This window comes from Sorex araneus, chromosome 5, assembly GCF_027595985.1.
Source record: "Sorex araneus isolate mSorAra2 chromosome 5, mSorAra2.pri, whole genome shotgun sequence".
Classification (NCBI taxonomy): Eukaryota; Metazoa; Chordata; class Mammalia; order Eulipotyphla; family Soricidae; genus Sorex; species Sorex araneus.
The window spans coordinates 200,933,234-200,961,217 of record NC_073306.1 but is presented as its reverse complement, the minus strand read 5'-3'; the positions used below and the strand labels follow the sequence as shown (position 1 = coordinate 200,961,217).

The 27,984-nt window shown below is 43.8% G+C and overlaps 1 protein-coding gene across 1 annotated transcript in view; it reads right to left on the bottom strand.

Moving 5' to 3' along the window:
- Positions 1–27,984, bottom strand: part of FRAS1 (Fraser extracellular matrix complex subunit 1) — a 523,736-nt gene that overhangs the window by 234,162 nt on the left and 261,590 nt on the right. Inside the window, exons 15-18 of the mRNA XM_055139083.1 lie at positions 26,936–27,079; positions 16,831–16,971; positions 14,896–15,036; positions 13,508–13,684 (exon numbers count right to left, since the gene is read on the bottom strand). Coding sequence (XP_054995058.1) covers positions 13,508–13,684; positions 14,896–15,036; positions 16,831–16,971; positions 26,936–27,079 — 603 coding nt within the window. The remainder of the gene's footprint in view (positions 1–13,507; positions 13,685–14,895; positions 15,037–16,830; positions 16,972–26,935; positions 27,080–27,984) is intronic.

Below are 27,984 nucleotides of genomic sequence, written 5' to 3'. Positions count from 1 at the left end.
GGGTTCGATTCCCAGCATTCCGTATGGTCCCCTGAACATCACCAGGAGTAATTCCTGAGTGCAGAGCCAGGAGTAACCTCTCAGCATAGACCCAAAAAAGCCAAAAAATTAAAAAATAAAATATGAATAGCCCTGGGGCCGCTTCTCTCCATTTTCATTGGGCAGTATCCTGCCTTACTAGTAGATAAATATTTTACCAACAGTACTTGCTATTACATTAAAAACAGGACTCCAGGGGTCAGAAACATAACTCAGACAACGAGAATGCAAATGCTACTTGAAAAAGCCTAGAGTTCTACCCCCAGGCCTGCAAGATCCCCCAAATCTTGAGCCAGAAGTGACCTCAGAGCACCACTGGATGGATATGGCCCCCAAACCAGAAAAAAAATAGAGCTAGAACCCTAATTTTAAAGTGATTTCTTTTTTTAAACGTTGCCCTGTTAATAACTTTATTAGCATGAGTTATAGTTGAGAATTTTTCCCCGAGTATTTTTAGAATAACTGAGGAAACTTATTTTTAATCACATATTATAAAAGAAGAGTTCACAGCCCATTAAGTCATGCTTAATGCGGAATGGAAAAGATGTAATGGAAAGTCAGGTGGCAATATCTGAATAAACAGCGACATTATATCATCAGCACAAAGCTTTCCGGGATGATCGGGGGGAAGTAAGCATGGTCTGCAGAGCTAAATAGTCACCTGGTATCACTGTATCACTGCATCACTGCATCACTGTTATCCCATTGTTCACTGATTTACTTGAGCAGGCACCAGTAACGTCTCCATTCGTCCCAGCCCTGAGATTTTAGCAACCTCTCCTTACTCATCTTTCCCAACAATTGGAGGCTTCTTTCAGGGTCAGGAGAATGAGACCTGTTATTGTCACTGTTTTGGGCCTATCGGATATGCCATGGGGAGCTTGCCAGGTTCTGCCATGCAGGCGGGATACTCTCGGTGGCTTGCCGGGCTCTCTGCGAGGCATATATAGTCACCTGGTAATACCAATGTATTTACACAGGAGTTGGACAACATTGCCATCAGCAGTGGGTAAGAATTCCTTTCTCACCACACCCTTGCCAATGCTGATTGTTTCCGATATTTCTGAGATGTGCCATCTCACTGGTGTAAGATCATTATCATCATCATTATCATCTCGATTTGGATTTCCCTACTAATAAGTGATGATGAGCAATTTCTCAAGTGCTTGTTGGAGCTATCCATTGGTCTTCCTCAGAAGTATCTGTTGATCTCCTCTTCCCAGGTTTTGATGGGGCCTACATCTTCCTCTTATGTCTTTCTAATAATTAAGAAATTAAAGATTATCCCTCCAGAATTGAAATCTGAGAAGAGTTCATGCACTTCATTTGTTTTTTTTTATTTCCTTCCATTTGGTCACAAAGTCAATCATCTTGGCTCAACATAAATCAAGGTTGCTATAAAAGTATGTAAAACAGCAAAGAGGAGACAAACTTGCTGATGGCCGATGAGTCAAAATTTCCAGGAGGAGGAAACCCCTTTGTCGCCTACTAGATTTTCGAAATCAGCCTCCCCGTAAAGTTGCTTTCAGAACTGCCTTGACCAGAAATGTTTAAGAACCAAGTAAGTAGCACGCCAGGTAGCTGCCAGGTGCCATGCAGGAGAAGCCTCCTTTAACAATGCTCCCTCTTGTCATGTGGTCCCTTCTCTATCCCAACTGCCTTCTCTCCCCAGCATGTGAGGAAAGCTTCCAAATCATCACTCTGGATCAGGAACTGTGCACTGAAAGGAGGTAAAGGAACAAACATGATAATCTCTCGGCACCCGTGTTGCTAACCCTAGTGACCAAAGGGAGAGGGGGAGAGAAAAAAGAAAAGTGCCTGCCATAGATACAGGCGGGAGGGTGACGGTGGCAGGAGGGAAACTTTGGACATCAGTGGTGGGGGTAAATGTACACGGGAGAAGGGATGGGTGTTGGACAGGTGTTGGGACATTGTATGACTGGAACAGAATCATGACCAGCATTGTAACTGTAACTCATGGATGAGTCAGTACAAATAAAAATAAATAAATAAAACCTGAGAAAAATTTTTTACAGTGCCCTTTCTCTGCAGTGCTCTATTTTCAGGGGTATAGAAATTCACATCTTTGAAACAATCTCAAGAAACTCCAGTTCTGTGCTGGATTTGGAAATCTCTACACTATCTCAATGACTTTTATGGGGCTGGCTCATTCTACAGAAGCTGATTTCATAGCAGAAGTTACAGCGTGAGGTCTAAGATCCTTCAAGGAAGACTAACTCCATTACGGGGCATATATGGAAGAGACACAAAAGAAGTTCTATGAATAATTTCTCCACGAAATACTCCATTTTTAGAGAGTGACTTTCTAACTGGTTTCTGAGTATACTATAAAAGATACCTGAGTTGCTTCAGCACTAAAAGTGTCCTTAGATGGTTGTAAAGTCCTGTCAATCTCACGCCAGTAAAAGTTTTATGTAAAATAATTAAAATGCATCAACGCGGGGACAGAGCATGGCTCAGTACTCTAGCACCTGCCTCGCAAGTGTGAGGTTATGAGTTCAATTCCCAGTGCCACCCACGTGCACTATTCTTGGTGCAGCAGCTCTGCCGTCTGGGACCCGCAGCATCATAAATAGAACCCCATGCAGAGGTGTGGGCACCAGAGCCAGGAGTACAACCCTCGGCAAATGTGTGTGAGTACCCAGCAACCCCTGGTGAGCACTGCTCTCAGAATCTGCTCAAATACTCTAACTGAAGAGTGCAACCTTAGGCGAGCACCACAGCCTGAGCAGGAGGATGCAGCATGGGGTACCACAAGCCAGGCATGTGAAACCATCATTATACTAGCAGCAACTTCCATTTTTCCATCCAAATTTCTCTTTTCTAATAACATTTCAGGAAACAAGCATTACTATTGCTCTTTCTTTCTTCACGTTAATGAAATGAAATGAGGTTCAGCACCATTACTTGCACATATAAAATTTCTCGACTACTCATTCAAAAGCAATTTTTTCATGTCCAAAATACTTTTTCTAGGGGAAAGCCCTGTGACCACCCCCTACAATTCACAAGAAGCTTCACTGAATGTCATCACAGTCATCTTCAAAACCGCCTTCACCAGGGACATTTAAGGACTGAATAAAGAAGTTAGTTGCCCAGTGACAAGGGCACTTCTATTTCTTCAATTATGATGTAAATAGCAAAATCCTCTAGGCCATACTTTAAGATACTGTGATAAGGAATACACACTAGTGAGTGGTGTCAGAAACATCAATCTTCTCATTTCCCTCACTGTCCTCACTCTCCTCATCTTTCAAAGGATCTGAGTGAAGTTATTCCCCACCCCGCCATCCTCTGAAGGAGAGATGGGAACTGTGTGGGCAAGAGTCCACCTCCATCTCTCGGTGCATACCATGATCCCCGTCCCTGGCGTGTCTGCATTCCTGCTGACTGACTGGGTGAGTGGATGGGACATCAGGGCAGGGACAGGTGAATGAGTGGAAATGCCGAGCACACACTCTTGCCATCTTCCTCTTTCTCGGATCATTTCTTCCCAACCTTTCTCTGTTTACAGCATTCCTACCAAGTCCTTCAAAATGTCACTCTCTGCCCTTTTTCTTCTTGCTCCAGGGCAAACTGCTCCATGGATTTTAACAATGATTTCCACACTGGTGAATCCCACATTTATGTGCACAGCCGTGGATTTTAGTCGGACCGAAACAGCCAACTGCCAAGGAGTTAGCTCTAGTTGATGTTTCATGTGTAGTTCACACATCTCTCTTCCCAAACACGGTGTTTATCCTCTCCATGAACTCTGACAGCACATTCCTTCCATCCCCACCTCCTCCCTCCCTGGACTTTCTTCTGCATAATCTGTCTCACTTGGTGGCCTCACAATTCTTCCAGTCACTCATGCTGAAACCGTACACTGTACATTTCCATCACCACGTCATAGCCAAGATATGTTGCTTCATCCTTCCTAAGTCTCTGTTTGATCTCTCCCAATTCAGTGATCCTCAAGACCCCTGGTCCAGGCCTTCCACCTCATTCACAATGTGGGTTAGTGCAGCTGCTTCCTTCCTACTGTTTGCCCCCATTACTCGCCCGACAACCACCAGATAGATGCTTCCAAACTGCAAATTGACCAAACAATTTCTTTGCTTAGAATCTTTTAATGATTCTCCAATACCAAGAGTGTGAACTCTGAACTCCTTATATTAGCACATAAAGCATTTTGTGACATTCCTTACTCCTGTGTCCTCAGATTTATTTCCCACCATTCCCCGCTTTGGACTTTAGATTGCAGGGTGATCAAATATACATGGAATTTCTCTACATACACCATAATCTTGCACTTCCTGTTCTCTTGGACTAAAGGGTCCTATCCTACTCCCTTCGCAGCTCCCACCAGTTCTTCAACAGTCCGATCATGTAATTTGCCTTCTGCAAACCTTCCCGCCTACCTACTTCCCAGCCAGTCTCATGCTCGCCCTGTGCCTTGGACATGCTGCCATTGTAACCAACCTCCTGTCTATAGTTATCTGTTCAATGACAGCCTCCCCACTCTTGCTCATGTCTTCTTTGAGGCATGGTTTCTATCTGTTTCATCTTTCTGTCTCCAAGATTAGCACACGAGGCTATAAAAGCAAGACAGGGAAAGTGAAGAAGACTGAACACTACCTGAAGGCACGCATGCATTCATCCACCTTCTGTCAGCACTCTGGGGACCGCATTAAAGAGCATCACTTCATAGAGATGCCCTGTGTTTCACTCAATTAGTGCAAGGGAATCCCAATTTCATAAATAGCAACATACTCTAGAGCTGAGTAGGCAGACTCCTGGCCATTTAATTCTTTAATTAAAACTCCTTGCCTCACGGCTTTGGTAAACCTTAGCAACAACCCAATAGACCAAAATATCCACATTATGCTTTATTTTTTTCCATTCACCCAAAGCAAGTTAATTGGCCAAAATAATCGAGGGATTTCTGTTGAAGGAATATTACTAGTTTAATAAGTACATTTCATAGTATACAAACCAAAGATGGCTTTATTCTTTCTCATAAATCTCCCCCTGCATTACCAAGGATTTTATTTCAATCCTCGGACAAAACCTCCTGAAAACACCACCGCACTGTCAATACGATCATGGAATTGATTTTGAAGCCTCCCCCTTCCCCAGGTTAGAGGTTTTCCATCCTCACCACAGAAGCCAGATGAGGATCTGGGACGAGCAAGCCATACCTGACTCACTGTTCTTCCATGATGCTTCTGATGATTCACCTTCAAAATCTCTTTCACTGCACAGTGGTTTATAAAATTACATAGGATTCAGTGTGTATTATTCTAGATCCACATTTGTATATATTATATGAGGGGTGAATTTTCTCATTTCCAAAACTGGTAACATCAGGGCAGGGGACTAACTCAAAAGACTAAAGAGCATTTCTTTCTATACAAACCCGCTTATTAAAAAGTTTCCAAAAAAATGTTTTTAACTCCAAATCTGCATTTATTTTGTGTAATTTTATCTTTTTCAGACCCAGACTGAGAAGATAAACTATCTTTAAGACAAAAAAAAAGGGCTTGGATAAGTTGATTGTCAAATTTCCCTTGATGCTTAATTGACCAATGTTGCATGATTTTTCTAATCATAAGAGGTTGCTGACTCAGAGATAGGGCCATTGGAATGCCTATTCCCTTTGGGTTCTTTTTCAATCACTGTCACTGTCATCCCATTGCTCATCGATTCGTTCAAGCGGGCACCAGTAACGTCTCTCATTGAGAGACTTATTGTTACTGTTTTTGGCTACCCAATATGCACGGGTAGCTTGCCAGGCTCTGCCACTCGGGCTCAATACTCTTGGTAGCTTGCCGGGCTCTCAGTAACGTTTCTCATTGAGAAACTTGTTACTGTTTTTGGTATATCCAATATGCACGGGTAGCTGGCCAGGCTCTGCCATGCGGGCTCCATACTCTCGGTAGCTTGCTGGGCTCTCCGAGAGGGGCGGAGGAATCAAACTCGGGTTGGCCGCGTGAAAGGCGAATGCCCAACCACTGTGCAACCACTCCAGCCCTTTTTTTAATTAAAAACAAAAAAGTTTATTTATTTACTTTGGTTTTTAGGCCACACTGGCTGTGCTCAAGGCTCTCTCCCTGCTCTGAAATCAGAGATGATTGAGACCATATGGGATGCTAGGGATCCACCCAGGTCAGCTGCATGCAAAGCAAGCTCCCTACATGTCGTAATAAACGCTCTGGTCCCTCTTTCATATATGTTTTTAAGTTCAGTATTTATACTGGTAAGTACATCAGAAAACTATTAGAAAAATCAATTATAGTGTATACAAAGTTCATCTAACAAATAAAATGTAATTCCTCAAAATCGTATCATACCCTGTTGAACTTTGTGGAAATTGAAAAAAAATCCATTGGAGTCTAGCCATAGAACAGGGTCAAGCACTTGGCTAATCTAATCAGCTTGTCATGTTTAGATCCATATTTATCACTGCTACCAAATTGTTGATATGAGTCTGAGCTGCATCATTAATTGAGATGTCCTGGCCTGAAGTTCAACTGGAAAGCTTTCATGTAAAATTAAGAACAAGGAACCTGGGTTTAGGAAGACCTTAGAGCAATTGTCCTCTGTATTAGAACCTAGAATCCCTCATTGATAAAGTATTTATTTGGTCCATTCTAAACCTCGATTTCTTCATTTATAAAGTGAAAATAAATGTAAATTCATAGATTTCCAATAAAATTCTTAGTTTTAATGAATTTATAAAGCGAAAGTAGTAAAACTTACTTATTTGTATTAAGTATAAGACACTGTGTATAAAGAACTATGAGACTCCGTGCATCTGCTGGATAGTACGGCAAGGAAGGCACTTGCCTTGCACATGACTGTCTTGGATTCGAATCCCAGAACCATATACGGTCCCCCAAGCCCAGGCAGGAGTGACCCCTGAGCACAAAGCCAGGAGTAAGCCTGGAGCACTATTGGCTGTGGCCTAAACATTCACACACACACACACACACACACACACACACACACACACACACACACACACACACACAGAATTTGTGCTCAAAGGATTATTAAAAGGTTAACTTAAGGGAAAGGGATTTTAGGTTGAATTTACAGAAAAAAAAGTCAAGGACACTTGGTTAAATTTAAATATAAGATAATAAATAGTTTAGATAATATCAGGAAAAATTTGGTACATATTTATAAATTAAAAATTCTTCTTTGTGTCTGGAGGGAAACTACAGGGGCAAGGTGCACGCCCTACACACCGTGACTCTGGTTCAATCCCTGGTACAGTACCTGGTCCCCACCCCTGCCAGGAACCATCTCTGAGCAAAGACCCAGGACTAAGCCCTGAGCACTTCTGGGTATCACTTAAGCCCTGCCCCCACCCCGCCCATCATTTTTCACTTGCTAAATGTTCTATTCCCTAATTCTGTGATTTTCTTATTTAACCTAGATGGTTTCATTTTACTTTTAATTCTGTATTTTTAAATTTTTTTCATGTGATAGATCTCAACTAAAATCTGTCTTCAGAATAGTTGAATCCTTTAAAAAAATTCCCTTGATACTAGTAAGGGAGGATCTGAGGGTCAGTGGAGCAATCTGCCTCGGTGCCGGGGATATGCACGGGCAGAGACCAGGGCTCTGGGCCTTTGCGTGCCCATCCCCAGCTCAGCGATCGCCTCTCCAGGGGGCACCTGCCTCTTCTGTCCCTGAAGCGTGTTGCCCCTGGCATGGTCCATCGTGGCAGCCCTTCTCAGCTCTGCCCGAGACCCCACCGACCCTGACACAAACCTAGAGAGGGGGGCTGAAAGCCTGAGAAGAAGACAGGAGGGTGGCCAGAAAAGCGAGGACACTGTCCAGGTTTTGTTTTGAATTGTTAAACATTAATTAGTCATCAGGAGGGATGTTTGATTGGAGGAAGGAGACCCGTGGATGTTCCTTGGGTTTGCCCTGGATTTTTTAAAATAACTTTAATCTGTCAATGTTGGCGAGCAATCATCAGCCAGCGAGAATAACTCTATACAATTACTAAAACCTTTTAGCGACTCCTAACACTAAGTTGACTATTGAAAATGCTTCCAAGTGACCTTTTATAACTAGTCATAAGCCCCCCTCCTTTGGACCAGCAGCCATGAGTCCTATGGCTCATCTAGGCTACCTGCAGAAGAAACACATGTGCCCTGGCTCCCTTTTCAGGAAGAATTTAAAAGGTAGGATGAACACAGGCAGGTGAGCATCTCCTTCTCAGAGCACTGTGCTTTGGAAGGCACCTGAGGACCCCACATCTCCCCAAGAATCCTGCTCTGAGCTTCATTACGCCTCATGAATGTCTACACTGGCTTGGCTGCTGCGTTGTTATTCACTTATGGTTTTATTATCTGTTTCTCTCACCAGGTTATGAATTCCATGGGAGTTGCAATGGCAGCTGATTCACTCACAAGTGTGCCTCAGTGACGAATCAATGCCTGGCACCCAGGAAACAGTTAACATTTGTAGATGCAATAAATAAGAACAGACTGTGCTTCGTCTTCTAGTAAACAATCTTCTCATTGGGGGCACTGGTCAATTTTATCTATTCTCATCTTTCAGTCCAGACTTAGACTTTCATCTAATATTGGGAATAATGTTGCTTCGTCTTCCACTAGGCAATTCCTGGGTCTGTCTTGTAGCTCAAAGTAGAAATTTTTATGCTAACTTCAGACACCAATTCAGACTCTAAGCAAATTGCTTCTTCCTGTAAAGCATCTGCCTCCTGCTTCCATTAACTGCAGCAAAATTCTAATCACTCTGTGCTGCAGTCTTGGAGAAAGGGACAGAATTCCAAAAAACAGTTGTTTTCCCCTTTTTTTAATTTAGAAAAAGGGAAGGGAAGAAAGTATTGTAGAATATTCTCAATGGTACGTGTGTAAAGCTCACACATAAACTTGTGCTTGAGCGCTTACACACACATACTCACATACACACACACAATAACCTTTTTGAAATGTTCTCCTAATAGGCAAGGGTATTTCTGAGAGTGCGTGAGGGTAGTTCAATGCAATCTCCAAGGACTTCCAGGCCTTATTTCATAATAACACTTTGGAAGAACCGAAAATGGAACAGATTGTGGGAAGGCAGGAAGGTTTCCAGAGATAGGGGATGAGTGACAGGAAATACATCAATCAACAACTCCATGCTCAGGTAGGGCTGGAAACAACCGTGGTTGCATTCCGTTTCCCAGTGGAATCTTGGGCAACTCAATTAACCTCTTTCTGCCACTTTCTCATCAGTTATAAATTGAATACAACAATCCACCTAGTAGAGATTGCACAGGGATTTGGTAATAAATGTGAGGAGACAGCTATATGTGTGCTACCTAATAATATTAAGTTAACTAGCATAAAACCGTGGGGCTGCAAAGCACACAAGGCATCAATCTAGTCTCTCCCATGGGACCACGATTAATCCATTCCAGAGGGATTCATCGTAAAACCTTTCCTAAAAGGTGACGACTGTATGAGAGGAGTCACAGAAAACCCCTCTTTCTCAGTGAAACTTTCTTAAATTTCTTTCATGTCCCAAGCTTTGCAGCATTGTTGGCCATGCTTCTGACACTACAGGGACGGCAGAGGCCTGGTTTGGCGTCTGGACACTGGAGTCAGGCTGACGGGTTCTTACTGGTCTCATCTCTGTACATGGCATGGAGTCGGTACAGCCTAAATTCCTCCTGCCTCAGTTTCTTCTTCATTCTTGCTATCCCACTGACTCAGGGTGAGGTGGAGGCACTGAGCAGTCTGACTCCTGGTGTCAAGCCAAACCAGCGGTGTCCCAGTATTTTGTGGCTCAAGAGGCCCTCAGATTTTGATGCACGTGTTCTACCATTGAGCTCTACCTCCGACCCTAATTCTTTTTTTTTTTTTTTTTTGCTTTTTGGATCACACCCAGCTATGCACAGGGGTTACTCCTGGCTCATGCACTCAGGAATTCCCCTTGGCGGTGCTCAGGGGACCATATGGGATGCTGGGAATCGATCCCGGGTCGGCCGAGTGCAAGGCAAACGCCCTACCCGCTGTGCTATTGCTCCAGCCCCCGACCCTAATTCTTACTTATAGTTCTAACTTAAAAAAACTCAAGTGGTGAGAGGTGGGGCTGGAAAATGAAAATCAGTGCAGAGGTGATATGGGGCAATGATGGAGAGTCACTGGCCCTTTGGTGGGGGACTGCCGTGACTTTAGTTCATCAATACCATCAACGTCAACACTATTGTAACCCTCTACAATATGACGATACATTTTAATTAATACAAATAAACAAAGAAATACGTAAGCTCCTTAAATGGTAAAGAGCGCACACCAGAACCAGGGTTGGAGTTGGGCACAGGGCTTACATGCTCAATCTCCAGCACCATGTGGGCTTCAGGCATCTGGCTCCGGCTCTAGGAGGGCCCCCAGCACTGCTGAAGTAATCCAGGGAGTCCCTGGCGACACGGAGCCTGATCGCATCCTCTTGCCTTCATGGTAAAGCACTGGTCCAGTTGACTAAATCACTGGAGTGGCCCCAGGGACCCATAAACAACACTTGGGGAGATCCGAAGGAAACATAAACCATTTGTTTCTCTTCTCTGACCCTACTCCAACGTTCCTATTTCTAACAGAAAGTTAACAACTCTCAAAAAGGCTGACTGCACTGTGTGGCTCCATAGATTGCCTTTCCTCTAGGATCGCAGTGCAAGCAGGAGAGAGAGGGGGAAGACAGCCATTAAACCACCAGTAAGAGTCTGCTGGGCGGGGGAATGAAAGTACAGTGGGGAGGACGTTTGCCTTGCACGCAGCTGACCTTTCGATCCCAGCATCCCATATGGTCCTCTGAGCACCACGAGGAGTAATTCCTGAGTGCAGAGCCAGGAGTAAGCCCTGAGCATTGCCAGGCATGACCCTTCCACCCCCACCCATACACCACACACACACACACACACACACACACACACACACACGAATCTGCTAAGGGCTTTCCCAGCTTCCCGAGTTTCCACCATGAAAACCCAGATCTCACAACACCTCTCTAAACTCTCAGACAGTCTGGGGTGTCATGTGTCTTGGGAACTTACAGTTGCAGCAGTGGCAGAGAACCCCCATTTCTCAGGTGGTTATGGAAATAGAGTCAGGTAATTGAAGGCACCAGCATGAGCTTGATCAGTACATAGATGGGCAAAAACCAGGGTGGCTAAGAGAGCGATGTTTCCAATCCATAGGTACCAGTTAACTTTCCTGCAACACCACATCTCCGGGGGAAGGGGGCACCCTGCTAATCTTTCTGAACAGCTAAGTATATGAATTCTGACCTATCAAGTGGAAACTCAGCGAGCGCTTCACACCTCCCTTGATTCCGGGAAAGAGCCTGTGTGAAAAATAACTATCTTATTCTAATTATGTGAATGCAAAGACTCAAAAGTGGCAGGTGGTCGGCCCGGGGCTTCCATATACCAATCCAGCACACTGGCTTCTGTGTCCTATAGCTCCTGTGTCCAGAGTTGTTCACCTAACCTTGAAACACAGTGCTTTCATGGGAGGGTCACTTCTAAAGCAAACTTGAAATTACTTTAACACATGGATTTGTGGGCTATACAATTAATATTGCAATACTCGTTTTATTTCATTTTATATTGTTTTCGGGGCCACCTCTGGCTGTGTTGAGAGCTTATTCCTGGTTCTGAGGGATCAGTCCTGAGATGTTCAGAAGACCATATGTAGACTATATGCTGGAGACTGAATCCAGGTCAGAATTTCCAAGGCAAGCTCCCTACTTGCTGCACTATCTCTCTGGCCCAAATCTGCAACATTCTACAATTACATTGTAAAACATCAGCATACAGTTTATATTTAGGGGAAAAGAGTCAGATGTATCACATTTGGGTTTAAATGGTAAATGACAGGCAGGTTAATTTTCTACATTTTCCTACATTCAAAAATTTCCTTAATAAACATTTATGCTTAGAATGAAAAAAATGAGAATAATCGGCTTTGTTTCTTTGTTTTGGGGTCATACCCGGTAAAGCTCTGGGCTACTCCTGGCTCTGGCCTTAGGGATCACTCCTGGTATTGCTTGGGGGACCGTGTGGCGTGCCAGGGATTGAACCTGGGTCAGCCACGTGCCAGGCAAGCACACTGCCAATATACTATTGCTTTGACTCCAGAGTCACACATTTTTTTTGAGATAGATGGAGAGTTAAAATTTTCACCCAATAGCAATAAAGCTTCTTTTAGTTGTTAAGGGGCACATACCTGGCAGTCCTCAAGAGACCATGTGGTCCCAGAGATTGTCCCAGCAAAGCCTTTGCTACAGTCTTCAGAACTACTTTTCTGGCCCAAGGAAAGATGGAGGAGTGGAAAGATGGATTTCTTACCCCTGGGTAATATCTATGCGGCAACTGAGTACCGAGTCAAGTTATTATGATTAGACCCAATTCTCTGTAGATATATGTCAGAACAAAGAATCATTTGGGGGATGGGTGCTAGGGCCATACCTGGCGGTGCTCAGGGCTTACTCCTGAATCTGTGCTCAGGGGATCATTTCTGGTAGCTCAAAGGGTCAAGTTTGTTTTGCCACAGATCAAACCTGAGTGAGCAGTGCACAAGTTAGAGCCTTAACCCCTGTGCTATCTCTCTGGCCCCAGGCAAAATGACTTTTAAATTAGAATGAAGTCCCAATTTTTTCCCTGAAGGCACCAATTCACAGTGGTGGCAAATTGGAAGAGTAGCAAATGAGGAGAAATAAAATGTAAAATTCTACAGTGAGCTCTGGCCCTTTCTTTACTTTTCCTGCTCATCCCTGGAAGAATTCCTATCGGCAATACCTAGAGGCTAATTTGGGGGATAGTGAGGCAATAAGAGTTATTCAAAAGGGGAAGGAGGACATAGGTGGAACTACTGTGTATCCATGCTCTGATGCATGGTCCACAACCCGACACCATTCTGCAGTGAAAACAAAGGTCTTCCTGGCGTAGGTCCCTCCACACAAGCTCTCTCAGAAGGCAAACTCCTGGGTCCCTTCCCTGACGTCCCTTCTCTTCTCACAGTGGCAAATTCCTAAGGACCCATTCTATTCACCTAGTATGTTTCTATATATCCCACAAATGAGCGAGATCATTCTGTGTCTGTCCCTCTCCCTTTGACTCATTTCACTCAGCATAATAATTTCAGATCCTACCACATAACAGAATGAACGGTTTGAGGCTCTTCATGTTCCTGGAGCGAGCAGATGCCATTGGGCTACACTAGTACGCGACAAGGATGAATGGAGACGTTACCGGAGCCCACTCGAGCAAGTCGATGAATAACGAGATGACAGTGATACAGTGACAGTGATACCACGTAACAGCAAATTCCATGATTTCATCTTTTCTATCGACCGCATCAGAGATTCAATACATTATTTTAAAAAAACAACAACAGAAAACTCCGAGAGCACCTACCATCCCCCCGACATGTTCACTCACCTTCGCACCGTCCAGTGCTCTCCAGGTAAAACTGGGCTCTGCAGTGGGGCAGGCACTCGCCAGAGGGAATGTCCATGCCGGGCAGCAGCGTTGCTTGCAGTGCGTCCTCTGGCTTCTTGCACTGGGTGCAGTGAGAGGGCTCCGGGCCCACGCAGGCCAGGCAGGAGGGATGGCAGGCTGCCAAGAGGACACAAGGCAAGAAAGCAAGCCCAGGGTCAGATATACACGGGGTGGCCCGGGAAAGTCCCTCATGAAGTCCCAGTGACAGAGGAAAAGGTCACCACATATGTCTCTGCAGAATATTGGTTTTCGAGTATTTGCAGCAAAGCACAGGGGGATAATATTTGTACAAGCCAGAATGAAGTGATTTTACTGGCATGTCTCACTGATCCCGAAAGGGCTCTCAGGTGACATCCTGGGGAAAAATAGTGCACTGGGCCACACCGGTGCGTGGTTCTCCAGAGAAACACATTCACCGTGTACCAGTTTAACCCTGCGCCCTCCTCTTTATTGGAGATCTTAAGAAGCGTTTGTATGAAGAACATTACTGCACTTTTTTTGGCAAATACAGTGGCTATGTTATTGTCTGTTCTGTTATCTATCGCCCTCTCCGTTGGGGTCCAGGCAAGCAGTTCCTCTTCTGATTGATGGGAAGAAAGGCTGCTTCTCTAGCTGAGGAAGAGGACTCTTGTGAACAGCAATAAGAACTCGACCATCCATCATCACACTTTTCTGGCTTCTGGTGAAAATCAGAGACAAGGAGAGCCCCGGAACAACCTCAGCCCCACATTTTGAGAAGACGAACTTGTCTAAATTTAAAATAATTTCTAGGTTTTCGTTTTTAGAATATCTCTTGCAGATGGTCCACTTTCCATGTGCTTTTCTCGTAACTACTCTCAAATTCTTTTTCAAGGTGCCCTACGTATAAATAAATTAATTTTACTTAATTAAATTGTTTGTTTCCAATGTTCTACTTTCAAACGGCTCAAATTCTACTGCCTTCTCAAAGAGCCCAAAGCCTTTTTTGGGCAAACAGCTTCTTAAGATTTTCCATTTTACTCTGCCCAGAGGCACTGCTAGTGATTCGCCGTGTACTCTACAGTATCATTAACAAAAAAGTTCTTCAGGGGGGGAAAAAAATGAAGACAGAGAAAATCATTAGCCACGCCAGGAGACAAGAATGTGGAGAAAAATCAGGGTACAGGTTTTGTTTCTGAGGAGGGTGAAGGAAATGACATTCCCTTCACAGAGAGCCAGAAAAATCTTCCGAGGACCCTGTACAGAACTGGGTAATGAGGAAAATGCATAGTGGTCAGAGATATTAGAGGAAAAGCCGCCCTGTCACTATGTTGACACTATGTCACTATGGAGTGCCCACCCGGCAATACCTTTGCAGACCCCGTGTTCGGGGTGGAATCCCTCTCCACAGCTGGGCAGGCAGAGACCTTGGCGCAGAGCCCGGGGATGGGAACAGGAAGTGCAGTGGGAGACCAGGGGTCCAGAGCAGCTGGCACAGGAGCTGTGACATGCTGAGGGACAGGGCGACACAATGACACTGAGGTCAGTAAGGGCTTCTACCTGGGGAGAAGCCCTCAGAGCACGTGCTCATAACCCCCTCCTCGCTGACCCTCTACGTCCGAGGGAAAGGTTTGCTAAGACAAGCGTGTGTTCCAGAATGGCCCCTGCACCCCTTGACCCATCTTTTATCCTCTACCTATTATTTCACCGATTCCCTTTATTAAGTGTTTGCATTAAATATATTATTTTCAATATTCATAGCAACATACTGTTAATCACATTTTACAGACTAATTCATTCATTGAGGAAACCAATGTCTTTTTTTTTCCTTTCTGGTTTTTTGGGTCCACACCTGGTGGTGCGCAGGCATTACTCCTGGCTCTGCACTTCTGGTGGTGCTCAGGAAATCATAGGGGATGCCGGAGATCAAACTTGGGCTGGTCATATGCAAGGCAAGCACCCTAACTGCTGTACCATGACTCATGTCCCAGAAATCCGAAGTCTTAAAGCGTTCAAATATTGACAGAGGGCAAGAGAGACAGTACAAGGGTATACAGGGATAAGGTATGTGCTTGTTTGCAGATGGCTGATCTGAGTTCAATCTCCAGCATCGCACATGGTCCACTGAACTCCACCAGGAGTGACCCCTGAGCACAGAGCCAGAAATAAGTCCTGAGCATTGCTGGGTGTGCCCCCACATCACTAAAGATCAGAGAGGGGGCTGGATTTAGCACGAGGCTTGTCTGAACCTAAAACTCATAGTTGCTAAATGTGAAAAGGTGGATAGTTATGGTCTAGCTTCCTTAGCAGGGTAAGAGGTTGGCCTACATGAGCATTTCAGATAAATCCAACTGGGACATGCATGTATTCAAAAGTGTGACCATGATCGGTGACAACGACAGGCCTGCATAGCCACCTCTTTAGTAACAGAGAGACATTTCTGACTCTAAGAGACAGACGGTATCACACTTCATCCTTGGGGACAGAAAGGAGAAAGTGGATGACTCTGAGGGGCAAAGGTCAGACCCAGGAGAGGTGAGTGTTGAGATGGGATAAATCCCTGGGGAACAAGCTTCTAAAGAAAGGGAATGAACAGTGAGTGAAAGAAGGGATTGGCCAGCAGGCGGAGTTGCTAAGGAGGGTTGTGTGACAAGTATCCAGACCCTGTCACTCGTGGGTAGATAATAGAATAAGTTTGCATGGTTTAAAGAGAAGGATCTATAAAACGTTCTAGGCAGTTTTCACCTTGTTAAAAAAAAAAGAAGACAGGAATCAAGTACATAGCTGTAAGAACCTTAAAATTTTGAGATGGGAATGTTTCTGATGTTTCTAAGTCTAAAAGATACAGTATATAAATAGCTCATAAAATTAAAAAAACACAAAACTTACAGGCTTCAGATTCATATGCTATCAAATTTAGCTCTCCTCTTTATTTGGAGGTTATGCTATAGTTATCAGAATCCTGTTTATATGAGGAATGATTCTGCCAAACAGGCTTTCTTAATTAGTCATGATTTACAAGCATACAAGGACTGTATAATGATCACCTTAAAGATCTTTTTGGCATTCAAAAAGGACTCAATGATGTTTAATTGTGATTGATTCAGGTAAATCCGTTATCTAATCACTCTAATCTCACAGTACCAGCTCATATCTTCTGTATAAACACACAGAGGTTCCATAATGAAAATAGAATTCCTTTTAATTTGGCATTCTCTTATCACACAAGTTCTCCAATAAGCAGCCTATACAGCAAACATGTTGAATTATTTTTGATATGATGACGATGACGATCCAGGTCTTACCTTTGCATCTGCCAGTGGCATCAGCGTAGTACCCACCAGGACATTCAGAAATGCATTTTCTGTCGTGCAACACTGTCTTTCCAACACAGGTGAGGCACCTGGGGCTATTGGGACCACAGCTCTTACAGGACTGGTCACATGCTACAGAAGAGAAAAAGCCACAGACATGCTCAATAGGGCGGAGAGGGAGCAGTGCCCAATGTGGACAAAAGCAAAGTTAGTATCAACCCAACAGCCACAGGCTGGCTGCCTTGGTGGCTTCTGTTTCCGTGTCTCCAACATTTCAGAGAACTCCACGTTCAACTTTCACAGGTGAAGGAGAACCACGAATTATTCACTGAATGAAGCGTAACAGATACTCGGAGGCACACTCACTCATGTATCCATTTTATTATAAAATTTAAAGTCAAACAGCCTTTGGGTGGGGCGAGTTACTGGATTTTTCAAAAAAGAATTTTAAAATAATTGTTTATTGTGTAGGTAACATGGTTCCAACAGTGCTCCTGTTCTTGATTATGATGTACATATTACAAATCTTCAAAACCACAGTGCCCAACGGTCATGGAGGTTTGGGAGATTCGGCAAATAAAAGTACCTGGGGCTCAGTTAGGTTTGAATTTCAAAATTTAAAAATTAGTAACATTTTTTAGTTTGTCTACCCCAAGTATCTTCCCCTCTATTTTATCTGGTAACCCTAGAGAGGGAACTTAGAAATTCAGAGTTGAACTAAGAAAGGTCAGGTTATAAAAATCCTGTCAAACTTCACCTAGTCTCCAGCATCTACTCATTCATTTAATTATCCGGTCCCACAAGTATTGTTAAGCTCTCTGTCAGGTCTTGTGCCAAGTGACAGAAACACAAAAACCAAATTAACTTAGTTTCTGCCTTAAGGGGCTTAGAGAGGGTCTCACAGATGGGAAGAGACATGTAACATCAGACATATGGAATACATCTCTTGGGTCAGTCTGTATAGGTGGTGAAAATTCCAAAAAGATGATAGGAGGCATAAAAGTCCAAGAAAGAATTTATAAAGAAGCAAGCCCTGAGCACCGTTTTGGGAGGTGGGTAGAGCAAGCCTGGTTGATGGGAATATATATATATGGATGAAGCAGCAAGTCAGGAAAAGGTTCAGAGAGTCTAGCAACAGGCAGGCTGTATGGAGGAATAACTTCTATTCAGCTGGGAAAATGGAAAGAGTCATGCTACGGAAACCCCAGTTTCTAAGGTACTGGGGGCTCCTGAAAAATCGTGTTTGTTTTGTTGTGAAGGGAACACAGATAGTGATACTCAGCAACCCTTTCTGGATCTGTGCTTGAGGATCATGCGGGCGGCAGGAGTCCCTGTGCAGGGATTACCCTGCTCAGAAATGGGGACGTGAGTGTCTGGAGCAGCCCTGGATCAGGGTCAGGGTCAGGGTCAGGCTCATGATTAGATTTTTGGCTGAGAATGGAAAGGGGGGAAAGAGAAAAATAATCAAAAAGATAAGTGCATGATTCACCTCTCTAATAGTGTAAATAGTCAAGACCCGTACAGATTCTAGGAAAGCTTTCTAAAAAATAGCCTGAATAATTGTTGGAAGAATCCCAAGGAGAAAAGAGGGGGTGTAACTTCAAAAGCAGAGATGGAGATTAGTCTTAAACAGAGCAGAAAATTCTCCTATTTCTGAAAGTTCTGAAGAAGGGAGGGAAGATGTTTTAAGTTGCCCACACTTTTCCTCAATTATGCTACACTCATAGGATTTTATTTATTAAGATTTTAATTTATTATTACTGTGGTGGCATGGTTTTCTGATGTTTATGTAGTGCTAGCACAGTGGGTAGGGCATTTGTCTTGCACGCAGCAGACCGGGCTTCGATTCCTTCGTCCCTTTCGGAAAGCCCTGCAAGTTACCAAGAGTAACCCCCCCAAATGGCAGAGCCTGGCAAGCTCCCTGTGGCATATTTAACCAAGTCTCACAACGGAGATGTTGTGAGACTTGGTGCCCACTCAAGCAAATTGATGAACAACAGGATGACAGTGCTACAGTGCATGTAGTGTGGTATACATGGTGGCACCATACACACCACCAGAGTGCCAATGCTTCTCCAGCACTGCCTCAAGGTCCATTCTAATCACTCCCCTTGGAAAGGGGCTAAGTTCTTCACAAACAAAGCAAAGGGGCGAGGAATGCCACTCAAGTGAGAGAACACAGGCTTTGTGCTTGCTGGGCTCTGGGTGAAATCCCTGGCACCCTGAATTCTGCTGGGAGCAGCCCTTGCTACGTGTGGCCACCAGAGAAACAGAAAAGCTAAAGCTCATTATGAGAGAAAGTTTCTGAAATAGAGACGACTGCAATTATTGTTCTCTTAATCCACTTTCAGCACACTAACCCACTCAGAAACTTAGGGGAAAAGATGCCAAGTGATAGGATCAAATGTTGCATCCTGCATCCAAGCAAACTCAACAGCTTTCCAGAAGAAAACATGAAGGGCAAAATGATCTTCAATGTATAGGCAAGGGTAATGGTCTAATGTATCAGAGACAATCTTCACTGAAACATGGAAGCAAAAAAAAATAAAAATAAAAAAGAATGTGAGTAGTATTCTCTACTCTCAGCTTCGAGAGACATCTAAATTTTCTAATTCTAAATGAACATCACAACAGAAGTGAACAAACTACAGATTGAGTGAATTTTTCGAGACCTAATGAGATGTAGAATAAACTTAGAATTGATCAACAAAAAATTACAAATCAAGCATTTGAAGACATCTAAATAATACTTAGAGTATATTTTGTAAATCAACATAAAATTGTTAGGAAGATACCATTTCTCCTCCAAATAAGCCAAAATTTTTTTTGCAATGCTAAGAAACTATTCCATTTGATTTTATTAAGATGACATAGAATGACATCTCTCAGATGTGAGAGATGAAGAAACACAGTAAATGAATAAAAATGGTCAAAGGCAACAGAACCTAAGAGTTGACCTATCTTACCAAAGGGAGCGCTGGGGAAGGAGTGGATCCTAGGGAACTCTCAGTACTGGGAGGCAACAGACAGTCTGCTGGAAGGTATAGTCTTAGAACATTTTATGCATGAAAAGCTATCATTAACGGTGTTATAAATCATGACACCTCAAATTTTAAAAAAATCAATGAGCATATTTTAAAATTCATGAATAGCTTAGTCTAATTTGAAAATAAAATGAAATAAAGGGAGAATTTGCTGAACTAAGTGTTGAAAGCTAGCATAAATAAGAAACAGTAAACAAAACAGAGCAATAGGATAGTGAGGCAAATACAAATATTTCTACTACTGGAATAGTTTAGAGACCGATGTATGTGCACACAGAAATGTAACTATGAAAGATGAATGGAGAGGTTTTTGTTGAATTAATCCATGATCTGGGGAAAACTGGGTCACAAAAATAGAGAAAGATCAAACAGGATCCCCTCTTAAATCTATATATGCAAGTGGATTTGTATGAGTCAAAAAACTAAATCAAGATAAAACTATGAAATTAATAGAGAAACATGTAGAAAAAAATTTTTGTGAACCTGCACAGAATATGTCTCTTCTTTAAAAATATGAAAATAAAACTTTAAAGTTGAAAGATTCTGCATTACAAACTTCTGCTTGACAAAAAGCAGCATACTAAATATATAAAAGGTAATAGAAAGGGAAAATATTTGTATGCCAGGACAGACACAGTTACTGTCTAAAATATCCAGGGAACTCAATAAAACCTACCATAAGAAGGCAACAGAGAAAATAATAGCAAAAACATATTAAAAATTAATTTACAGAAATGGGAAGTCCATTCTCAAAAATCATTAAAAATCAGAATAATGAAAATCAAAATGAGCTGTGTCTGTATGTCTCTTGACCTGAAAAGGATTCAATGCTTGGCAACCAAATGGCAGCAAGAGTTTGGAGATGAGGGGCTGGAGCAACAGTACAGCAGGTAGGGCCTTTGCCTTGCACACGGCCAATCTGGGTTCGATCCCCGGCATCCCATATGGACCCCTGAGCAATGTCAGGACTAATTACTGAGTGCAGAGCCAGGAATAACCCCTGAGCATTGCCAGGTGTGACCACAAAAGCAAAATAATAATGATAATAATAATAATAATAATAAAGAATCTGGAGATGAGAGGGCACTCAGGCCTGGGCACAAAGCATAAACACTAGATTGCTCTTGGCTCCACGTGATCAAAGAAAGGATAAACTGTTTACTCAAGAAATCAACCCTTCAGGGGGCTGGAGCAATAGCACAGCGGGTAGGGCATTTGCCTTGCACTCGGCCAACCTAGGTTCGATTCCCAGCATCCCATATGGTCCTCTGAGCACCGCCAGGGGTAATTCCTGAGTGCAAAGCCAGGAGTAACCCCTGGCATTGCCAGGTGTGACCCAAAAACGCAAAAAAAAAAAAAAAAAGAAATCAACCCTTCTGTCTCCAAGTTTTCAGTCCCACACAAATTTATAAAGGGGCATGTTCAAGTCTATTCACAGGTTCCCTCCGGTGATGACCTGTGGATCGGGTGAAGAAGGGTGTCTCTCGGTGGGAGAGTGGATGGGCAGGGTCTGGGGAAAGCAGTCAAGAGGGAAGTGTGCAGCAGTGAAAAGCAAAGTACTAAGATGAGAGATCAAGAGAGGTAAACCTTAAATGAATGAATGAAAGGAAGAGAAAGATGTACTCCTTAACATCTTATCATTGAAAAGTTACATATATACTATGTACTCAAAATGACACTGCCCAGAGGCCCGAGTGATAGGACAGCAGGTAGGACATTTGCCTTGCATGCGGATGACCTGGATTTGATTCCCAGAATCCCCAAATACTGCCAAGGGTAAGTCCTAAGTGCAGTCAGGAGTAACCCCAAGGCAACACTGGGTGTGATGTCCCCAAACAAAACAAGACAGAGACAATGCTCAGTTAACATGAATGTATAAAAGTTAAAAGATAGACACATGAAAAGAATTCCACATCTGTACAGTTAAACCAAGAAAACAAAACCAGTAACTCAAAAACATATATGCAACCAAATGTTCATTATATTATTATTTACAGTTGCCAAGATATAGAAACTATCTAAGTGTCTACCTATAGATAAAAAACAGTGTGTATATAGATACACATAAAAATAGATATACATATTATATCATTTATTTTTAAAATTTTATTATAAGAAAGAATAAATTTTGTCATTTGTGACATGACTGGACTGTGAGTCATTATTTAAGTGAATTAGGACAAATACTGTATTATCTCATTGAATGTCAAAGAATAAAAACAAAAATACTAGTTCATAAAGACTAGGCACTAATCAATGGTTATGAGAGTTAGCAAGACTCTACTGTATATTTAGGAATCACTATAAGAGTAGACCACTAGAAATAAATGTTGTAATTCTGCATGATGGTAGACCTAAAAAGTACTATTGATCGCTTCTCGATAATAATAACATGAAATTATTGTACTGCACATCTAAAGCTAATATAAAGTTACAAGTCGATTATACTTCAATAAAAAAGTAAAACAGTTGTGTATGTAAAAAAAGAAAATGGGAATAAAAGGAAGAAAGGAAAGAGAGAAAAAAAGAGAAAGGGAGATTGGTTAACAGAAACTTCTGAACTTGCTTTGATTTATTATGTTAGCTAGACTCAGGAAAGCCCTTCATAAAAGCACAAGCACTTAAAAGACCAAAGAATGGGGAGGTTTTGTACTTTCCCCACCCTTTATACCTAATATTTGTAAAACATAAAGCACGTACCACAGAATAACTTAGCTATGAGAAATCCTTTCAGACCACTGTTTGTAACAGGTTATGCTGGATTTTTCCCAAGAGTTGACTTTGAGATTTCTGCAGATATGGGCTGCTTGGGTATAAATCATTAAACCAACATCAGCTGGTCTTTATCTTGAAAGGCACTAACCTGAATCAAAAATCGGTCACACTATCAGCAACAGACGTCTTAATTAACATTCCAATCCTAATCACAGATTGGGTTTGCTGTTGTTTCAGAAAATAGTTATACAGACATTTCTGCAGGCGTTTAATACAGACGTTGGGAACTGGGGAATTAATAATTTTATGAGAATCATAAACTCCAGTCTTGTGTATCAAAAAGCCTTTTTGGCCAAACCAATGATATCAAAAAATCTGGCATCTGACAAAGCACATGGCAGAGGTCTTCAACAAACACCTGTTGATCAAGCGATTGGTTGATTGATGCCAACAATGGTCAATTCTACTGCCTGGAAATTATCATTCTGATGCTTTATGTCAAAATGTAGGCAGACGGCATTTCAGGCATACGCTCTCTCCTTAGGCCACCTACTCATGAGCTTTCCTTCTGCAGTTCTTCCCTTTTGTGAGAAGCCTGGTGTTCTTCACTCAGCCCCTCAGCCCTCAGCCCTCGGCCCTTCAGGCTCACACTAACCATCACTCCTTCCAAATACATCAAAAGCTCACGTAAGATCATTCAGAGGTTCTTGGACTCGGTGACTTTATTTATTTATTTATTTATTTAATTATTTATTTATTGCTTGCTTTTTGGGTCACACCTGGCGATGCACAGGGGTTACTTCTGGCTTTACACTCAGGAATCACCCTTGCGGTGCTCAGGAGACCATATGGGATGCTGGGAATTGAACCCGGGTCGGCAAGGCAAACACCCTACCCGCTGTGCTATCGCTCCAGCCCCGACACGGTGACTTTAAATAAAATAGTGTGTAACAAAAGTAGGTCCTCAAATCAGTTGTTTGATATTTTCCCATCACTGTGATAATGAAAGGACACTCAACAGCATGACCATTCAGATAATACTCTCTGAATAACAGGTCAGTATCGGGCTTCTCATCAGTCAGTCCCCAGACTCCTTGGGACATCAAGGGTAAATGCCTCTAGGCCTCTGGATTAGTGCAAATATGACATATGCTGACCTTTAAAGCATACATTTGGCTTAATTGAGCAGGAAAGTGATGCTGGCAGGAAAGATTAAAATCTCTGGCTAACGGCTGCCTGGCCTTTCTTTCCCTTGCTCTCTCCTGCACCCCCACAAAAGCCACCTGTGACTTGTCCCTATCAAGTCACAAGGAAAAAAAAAAGATTTTTCCCCCCACCGGAAGCTGATGGATCTCCGCAGGGCCTTCAGCAAGCAGCTGCCACTGGCCAGATCTCTCTTCCTTAAGACAAGTGGGTTTGTCAAATCACAGAGACCGTCTCATTTTGGCTGTCGCCCAGCTCAGAAAAGAAAAAGACAATGATAAATAACTCATGGGCTGGGCATTTTATTAATGTAGTGGATTTAAGTGATTAAAAAATTCACAGGTTTTTTTCTACCGGTTTGACCACAGCAAGAAATTCAGTTCCAACCTCTCAGTTCAGTGCCCTTGTTTTCTTGGATGGACCTGACCAAGTCCACGAGACTAGCAGGCTCATGGGAAGGACAGAGGAAAAAAAGGAGGGGAACTGAAGAGGTAAGAAGGAAAATAATGATGCTTAATATAGGATTGGCAAAGGGGTTCAGAGGGAAGAACTAAACTGAGAAAGAGACCGGAGCATGAATCTCACACTGTCCCTTAACCTTAGGTTACAGCTTAGGCAAATGTCTTAATCTCTTTGCTTCTACCTCTGGAGAGAGATGTGATAATAGCCATCTTATAGCACTGTAGCACTGTTTCCTGTTGTTCATCAATTTGTTCGAGTGGGTACCAGGAGTGTTTCCATTGTGAGACTTATTGTTACTATTTTTGGCATATCGAATATGCCACGGGGAGCTTTCCAGGCTCTGCCGTGCGGGCGGGATACTCTCGGTAGCTTGCCAGGCTCTCCGAGAGGGACGGAGGAATTGAACCTGGGTCGGCCGCACCAAGGCAAACGCCCTACCTGCTGTGCTATCGCTCCAGTCCGGCCATCTCATAGCCAAATTAAATACCAAACACGGGGCCTTTATTCAACATTGGGGTCAGAGAGATAATACAGCAGTGTTAGCCTTACATGCCACCAGCCTGGGTTAGATCCCTCAAGCCCCATATGGTCCTCCAAGTTTCACTAGGAATGTTCCCAAGCAAAGTCAGGAGTAAACCCTGAGTACTGATGAATATGACCCGCAAACCCAAATAAATTGACAAATCTCTTGCATATGGCAATCCTTGGCTAGCCACCCCTTCTGAGGTGGGTGAGTGGGATTCCCACCATTGCCATTAAAATCACCAGGAACTCGGTGGTTCGAAACAGCATGAACGTATCGTCCTGCAGCCCTAGAAGTCAGAAGTCCCATATCCAGGTGTTGGTAGAGCGGATTCCCTTCTGGGAAGCTCGGAAGGGATCTGACTTTCCAGGTTCTAGAAGTCACTGGCCGCTCGTGGCCTCTCCTTGGCATCACTGACCACCACTCACCGCTCGCTCCGCCGCAGACCCTTTCTGATCCTAATGCCCCCCCGCCATGCAGCCCTCCAATAAAGGCCTACAAACACCCCTTGTGCTGTTGCTCAGGTAATGCAGCTACAGAAGCGCTCACGTTGTGGTTTTCATGGGCATTATGGCACCTTCACCACCACCAAACTGCTCAAGACTCTCTACCACTGTCCTTAGGTCACTTCGAGTTCCCCTCCCCCTCACGTGTTCTCCACTGCTCGGTAATCCGTTTTGTGACCAAGTGTTTGTCACCATTTCGCTACTGACTATTCCAAGGAGCCTGTGATGATTTGGCTCAGGGTACTCACTCCAGGGGACTCTCCGCATCCCAAGATGTTTACTTAAGCATGGCTGCAAAACTCCCTTGCTATTCAAGGCAGCGTTTTCCTTTCTTTCTTTCTTTCTTTCTTTCTTTCTTTCTTTCTTTCTTTCTTTCTTTCTTTCTTTCTTTCTTTCTTTCTTTCTTTCTTTCTTTCTTTCTTTCTTTCTTTCTTTCTTTCTTTCTTTCTTTCAATGGAATCACCGTGAGCAACACTCACAAAGCTTTCATGTTTGAGTTTCAGTCACACGATGATCGATCATCCAACCCTCCACCACTGCACAATTTCCACCACTGGTGTCCCCAGTATCCCCACCCAGCCCAACCCTCCCCTGCCTCTGCAGCACTGTCATCCCATTGCTCATCGATTTGCTCAAGTGGGCACCAATAACATCTCCATTGTGAGACTTGTTGTTACTGGTTTTGGCATATCGAATACACCACGGGTAGCTTGCTAGGTTCTGCCGTGCGGGCGGGATACTCTTGGTGGCTTGCCGGGCTCTCCGAGAGGGATGGAGAAATCGAACTTGAGTCAGCCGCTTGCAAGGCAAATTCCCTACCTGCTGTGCAATCACTCCAGCCCTTATTCAAAAGTAAGTATAAATATATTAACATGAAAGAAAACGTCTGATTAGACAATTTTCCCCCATACTCTCTCTCTCTCTGCTTTTGGGCATTATGGTTCGCAATAGAGATACTAAGACGCTATCACGTTTGGTCAAGGCAGCATTTCCAAAGGATCTGGAGATCATAACCTGGGGGACGCTGAGGAGTTATTATTCTGTCCACCATCAGTAGTGCTGATCTCCCATTTTATACAAGGAAAAGTGACATATGGAGAGATGAAGTAGCTAACCCACGGTCACTCCCTCTCCCCCATACTCAGGGCTTCTCCTTGGCTTGAGATAGGAAGGAAGGAAGGAAGGAAGGTGCGCTGTCTCCGACAGCTGTGGAGGAAGCAGGCAGCTTGTGGGGGATGGTTCTCTCCGGCAGAATAAGGCTAGACTGAACCGCACCCCTATCTGATGAGCATCCCGGAGGTGGGCCGTTAAGAAGGATTCTGCAAGTGTGTGGATGTGTAGGGTGTTTGGTAGATGATAAAAATACCGGTGCTAACTGTCATTTGCATATTTGTGGAACTTTAAGCCATGAGGTTTTCACTGCTGTGATTGAAAGAAAACACAGGCTGTGGGGTTAAAGAGACAGTACAGAGGGTAAGTGAGGGGTCAATCCACAGCACCACATTATTGTCCTTCGAGTCCCCCAGAAGTGAGCCCTGAGAGCAGACCCAGAATAAACCCAGAGCACCACCGGGTGTGGCCCAAACCACCCCCACCCACACCCCCCAAAACCCCCCAGGGTGTGGCAGCGCCCTGGCACTTACCAATGCAGGTCCCTTGCTTGTTGTAGAAGCCATCGCCGCAGCTGTCTTGGCAGCTGCCCTCTCTCAGCACGTGCAGGGGGTCTCTGCAGGACGAGCACTGCTTCTCGGTGGGACCCCAGCAGGTGGCACAGGACTCACTGCAGGCTGCGGGCAAACAGCAAGCTTGGTGAGTCAGAGCTGGGGGGAATTCTTCCCTTAAAGGATTTGAGCTGGATAAGCAGGGGCAGTGGGGGGGGGGGTGACGCCTTCCTTCCTAAACCACTATGAATATACGGACAGGGCTGGAGGGGAAAAAATACCCCACCCAAGTCAAAACTCACTGTGTTAGCCAGGAACACGGATTCGATAAGTAACTGCTCAGAGAACAGGGGAAGAGAATCGATGATGCAGGCAGAGAATGGAACGAAAAGGTGCTTTACCACTAACTCTGTCACCTCACCTCTTACTCCACAGAAGAACCACCCCAGCCCCTCCCGTCGCAGCCCGAGGATCAGCTTAGGACAATTCCATGACCTTGATTAGGTCTTGAAGAATCAGGGGCTTGATTTCTACCACCCTTCTGGCCCTTTCCATTCTCCCCTCACTCTCTCTCCTGTCCATTATAATCTTCTCCATCCCTCTCCATCCTAGCTCTCCCCACCTCTGCATCCACTGCATCTTCCTCTCTACATGTGGACCATTAGGACCTGGGGGCTGATCTTTCTCTTACACTCGGTGTTTCCAACCCTACAATGCTCATTGAGCACCCACTTCCAGGAGCTAGAAAATGCCTCTCTTCCAGCATTTGATTTGTAGTGACTATTCCTGCCTATGTCACCTTTACACTGCTACAAGAGAGATCAATTCTGAATGACTGAACATATGCAGGTTCGGTTAACTGCACACTCTCCTCCATGTATTTTGTTAATCACTGTATCACTGTCATCCCGTTGTTCATCAGTTTGCTCAAGTGGGCACCAGTAATGTCTCCATTCGTCCCAGCCCTGAGATTTTAGCAGCCTCTCCTTACTCATCTTTCCCAACGATTTGAGGCTCTTTCAGGGTCAGGG